Here is a 4,996-nt window from a genome sequence, read left to right on the forward strand (position 1 = left end):
ATATATATATATATACACACACAGGAAAACATGTAGAAATAGATGTTATGTACTTACATCTGCACATTTTTTCACTTCTTCGAAAACTGTATGCAACGAAGTTACTTCATAATCCAAGAGATTCATGGAAACTTGAGCCAAGTTGTTTTCCTGAAGATACCATCCAATTCCTTGCAGCTTCTTTAGACTATGAGGCTGAAAATATGTTGGGAAAACATGATAGCATCATAAATATATAAGTATTTATTTATATAATTTAATGCATACAGTATAAAAATAAGACCCATTGATAGTTTCTTGCTTTGGAGACATGTGTTTCGGCAGGTTTTTATGTCTCCAAGCAATCTTCAGGCTAAATTTCCACTACTACTAAATTTCCCTCCTCCTCCTCCTCCGCTGCCGCCGCCGCCACCACTGCCAACAACAACAACACTATCAAAGAAGCCTTTACATGGTTGCCAGAAATAGTAGTCAAATCTCCCTCAAATCACAGCCTATTCTCTTAAATTTTGAAAACACAAAAGATACTATTATCCTAGATACCCCATCTGACTGGAGGGGTGATCACCACAGGTACGTAGCTGATCACACATTTACTCGACCTGGATCGACCTGGGGTTAAACGACATATCATCTCCATCACCATTTGTAAACTGAATCTTGTTTTTATTGCTGAACGTTTACAAGTTGACTGCATGGGAAACAAAAGGAGTGTTACCCTGTCCTTGCGTCCTTGTTCTCTCACCATCAGAGCAATCCTGTGTGCTTGTTCCTTTGTACTAACCAGGTTGACATTGAATGCAATCAGGTACTTGCGTGCCCCAGTCACAGTGGCACCCCATCGTTCCACAAATGCTGCTGGACCATAGTCTGGTTTCCATTCTGGATCTTTCAACTGACAAAAAAAGAAAAAAAACAGAAATTCTATCAACCAAGGTCGTTAATAACTATGTAAAGCTGAGTTCACAGAGAAAATTATGTGTTTGAGTTTTTTCCATTTAGGAAACATGAGATCAAATTAATTGCAGTGACATAATTGGGATTGAACCCTCAGCTCACAGATTTTATTGTTTACAGATTCAACTCAATCCTGAATCACTTCATTTTACTTCAAAGATTAGTAAAACTCTTTCACAAATTGGGAAGCATCAAGTCTAGATTTTCTGGCATTTAGGTGTCTCTACATATTTGACTTCTTTGACTAAATCTCAATTCAAGATTTAAAAAAAAAAGTTTTCTTGTTTTCTATTTCCTCTCGGTCCTTCTGTCATCATTCAGTTGATGAACATCACTAATTCCCATTGAAACGATTGGTTGTTACAGTTACAAATATTAAGTCACATGTAAAGGAAGCTTTTTATTCTTTTAATGGTTTCAGTCATAGGACTACAACCATACTGGAGCACTGCTTTAATTATTTTCTATCAGTTTTGTTGCTGTTTTATGATTTGAAGTTGGTCTATGATTTGAAGTTGCAGAAACTGATCTTTTCTGAGTGTATCCTTGAAGGGTTGGCTGGTCCAGCACCATCAATCGTCAGGTGTTTAATCCCACTTTTTAAAAAAATCTTTCAGACAACTTTGTGTGATTTGATTGAAGGCTACAAAAGAACATCTTTAAAATAGAAACAGTGTTTACCTTGGTCTGGAGGCCTTCATATTCTCCTGCCCTAATATTTGCCAGTAATGTCCGGTCAGGCTTCCTCGCAGAAGCACCATAAAGATAAACTGAAAGGTGTAAACCATAATTTTTTTCAATTATAAAGAAAATGTAAACTATACGTACATACATACATACATACATACATACATACATACATATGGGAGGATTTACGAAAAAAAAAACAACAGACGAAGACAGGTGGTGTAAACAACAAAAGGATGTATTAGTTTAACGCTCAGGAACAGAGAAAGTCTTTAACGTTTCGAGCTATGCTCTTCAACAGAAAGAAATAAGGAGAAAAACACGGAGAGAAAAAATTTAAATGTAGTGGTCAGTGATCTATCATGGTACAAAGATGTACAAAAAAGCTGAAGAATTTAATATAAGAAATATGAACAATTAAATATTACGAGGAATGAACAGGAAATGGATAAAATGTCCAAGTGGCTGGAATTTCAAAGAATTGGTATGGGAAGTAAAAATAGTTAAAATTCCATCGATCTCTTGGACAACATTAGCAATAACAATGCCAATGGCGGTTGCAAAAGTTAAGAACAATTTAAAAACAGATGCAAAAGGAAATAAACGAATTAATAAAAAAATAAGCAATAAACAAATATAGAAAGAAAAAGAAATTTTAATTACTTGGTATTTCCAGTTTCATTAATTACCTGGTACATTGAATTCCTTTGATAATTTATCAGCAAATTCTTCTGAGCATTTGACACAGTCGTCCATGGTGGCACCACGTACAGGAATGAATGGACACACATCCAGGGAACCAATTCTTGGATGTTCTCCTTCAAAATGAATAAAATTAAAAACAGGTGTAACCTTGCTTTGGTAATTAGAGATAATTTTTTCATCATACAACTCTGATAATTATATTCATCACTAATTAGATTCCTCATTTACCTAAATGGTATCTCATCTGTGAGTCTTTCCTACTTTTCTCGTGTTTTACAATCAGGACTCAGTTAACTATTTTTAGGATGGTTTAACAGAATTTTGATGGGAAATTTTGCTGCTATCTCATGCAAGTTGGGCAGCCTATTTTTCCTGTAATAATGTGTGCTTGAACAAATTTTATATTCTGTTAAATACAATTAGAAGACTTTGAAAAAAAAAAAGCACAAGTCAGAGATTGCAAAAATTAAATCAGTAGAAATGAAAAACCAGATGGCAAATTAATGGTAAGTTCTTGGGGAGCAGAGTTCAAGAATCTTACTTTAATTGCAAGAAAAAAATGGACTCCTTCATTTCTAATGTTTTAGGAATGATGCTAACCCTAACAGTTCCTCATTTTCTGCTCTTCTAAAAATCGTAAGTTCCATCACAATTTGGTAATGAGAAAATATTGCAGCTATTTTGTCTCCAGGAACTCTAAGATCATACCCAGCTATGTTCCCACTGAGAACATACCAGTTTCTCATAACAATGTTGGTAGAAGTAATTATATTAACATAAAATTAATATAATTTATGCCCTCTCTCTTTCTCTTCCTTCACTGATGCTACCCGTTACTTCCACTCCATTTCAACGCATTTCATACCATTCAATTCTTTCATCCCTTACTGTCGTCAGAGATAAAAGAGTTAATACTCTTAGACACATAAGTCTGTCTCCAATTTATTTCTCCATAGGGAATTAAGATGGCATTGCTTTCAGTACTGACCAGTTCTATACCACACACACACACACACACACATACCACAGGCCCCACGTTGGGAATCACAGAAGTAGAGTGACCCTGTAACAGTTCCTTACCATGTTGTTGACTCAGATCAATTAGTTTGAAGGCTTCTCTGGATGCTCTCAGGGCACCTTCCACTACAGCATCCGGGGAACCAACAAACGTGTAGACAGTTCGGTTTGCTGATGGACCATTGTCGACGTCAAGCAAAGAGCAGCCATTAGTGCCAGTTATGGCATTGGAAATGGCACCAATGATCTGGTAAGGAAATTAGTAAAAGAACAACTTATGACGTAACAAGCTTTTGAAAAAGAGAAAGGTCTGAGAGAAAGAAAGGGATAAATATATAGACGTATATATGGGAGAATAAAAAATGGTTTTCTTAATGCATTGGATTGAAATTAATCTGATGGTAAAATAAAACCATTATTGACATCATCACTAACATCACTGTCACCATCATCATCATCATCATCGTTGTCATCATCATCATCATCATCATCATCATCATCATTGGTGTTGGCATCACCTTTGTTGACAGTGTTGCCATTGCCATCAGAATCATGATCCTGTTGGAATAATCGTTATTTATGATAAACATATCAATAAAATTTATAAAAAAAAACAAGACAAAGCCAAAAAACGGACCCCTTCATTGGAAGTAATTAAGGGGAACAAATGAAATACTCACTTTTTGATCAGAACCTTCTGAAAAATTTGGAACACATTCAATGATTTTTTCATTGGCAAACATTTTTATGTAGAACCCTGAGAAAGAGATTTGATTCTGTTCCTTTGTTTGGTGCTGATAACAATGAGGCAAAAGAGAATTTATTGACTGAATAAAATGTTCTAATAATTGACAAACCAAGCTGAGTTTAATAATTGACCAATCAAATTGAATGAAGAAAGTTGATTACCAACTTCTTTATCAATTAGTGCATGCTACCTTACAAATTCTTTTGTAAATTGATTAACAATAAAAAAAAAAGAAAAAGAAAGAAAGAAAAAGAAAAAGGAAAAGAAGATATGCAAAGACATTTGTAAATGACAAACAAGTGTGACATACGAAGATAAAGAGTCACCTTTGGTATCTTATCAGAGAAGGTTGACGTTAATGCAGTCACAGTCACACACACATGTTTTGCTTTTTGTTTTTTAGTCTTTATTCAAAAACAGTAACACCTGCTCAGGTAAATGGCCAACGTACAGCAACACCACAGGTACAACAACAATACTATGATACAACAACGTAAGAATCAAAATGAAACTGGAAAGCTGTAATTTTAGAGTAAAAAATGTTGCCTTCCGATTGTGCTATTTTGTATTCTTAAAATTCCTGAGGTGCTTCCATTCCACAGACAAGGATTGAAGGTGGGCAATTTAGCATCAAAAAAGCCGCCACTGGCCTAGTCACCATATGCAAAGTAGGCATGGCTGTGTGGTAAGAAGCTTGCTTCCCAACCACAGGGTTCTAGTTTCATGTCCTACTGTGTGGCACCTTGGGCAAATGTCTTCTACTATAGTCCAGTGCTGACCAAAGCTTTGTGGAGTGGATTTCGTAGATGGAAACCAAAAGAAGCCTGTCATACATGTGTGTGTGTGTGTGTGTGTGTTTTGTATCTTTTTTGTCCCCCCCCC

At 35.5% G+C, this 4,996-nt stretch overlaps 1 protein-coding gene across 1 annotated transcript in view; it reads right to left on the reverse strand.

Annotated features, from left to right (window-relative positions):
• LOC106871263 (formimidoyltransferase-cyclodeaminase) overlaps window positions 1–4,257 on the reverse strand; it is a 13,857-nt gene extending 9,600 nt beyond the window's left edge. Inside the window, exons 1-6 of the mRNA XM_014917629.2 lie at window positions 4,047–4,257; window positions 3,430–3,613; window positions 2,334–2,462; window positions 1,639–1,727; window positions 719–895; window positions 58–195 (exon numbers count right to left, since the gene is read on the reverse strand). Of these exons, the coding sequence (XP_014773115.1) occupies window positions 58–195; window positions 719–895; window positions 1,639–1,727; window positions 2,334–2,462; window positions 3,430–3,613; window positions 4,047–4,109 (780 nt within the window). The 5' untranslated portion in view covers window positions 4,110–4,257. The remainder of the gene's footprint in view (window positions 1–57; window positions 196–718; window positions 896–1,638; window positions 1,728–2,333; window positions 2,463–3,429; window positions 3,614–4,046) is intronic.
• Window positions 4,258–4,996: the final 739 nt, after the last annotated feature.

This window comes from Octopus bimaculoides, chromosome 9 (genome assembly GCF_001194135.2).
Source record: "Octopus bimaculoides isolate UCB-OBI-ISO-001 chromosome 9, ASM119413v2, whole genome shotgun sequence".
Lineage (NCBI taxonomy): Eukaryota > Metazoa > Mollusca > Cephalopoda > Octopoda > Octopodidae > Octopus > Octopus bimaculoides.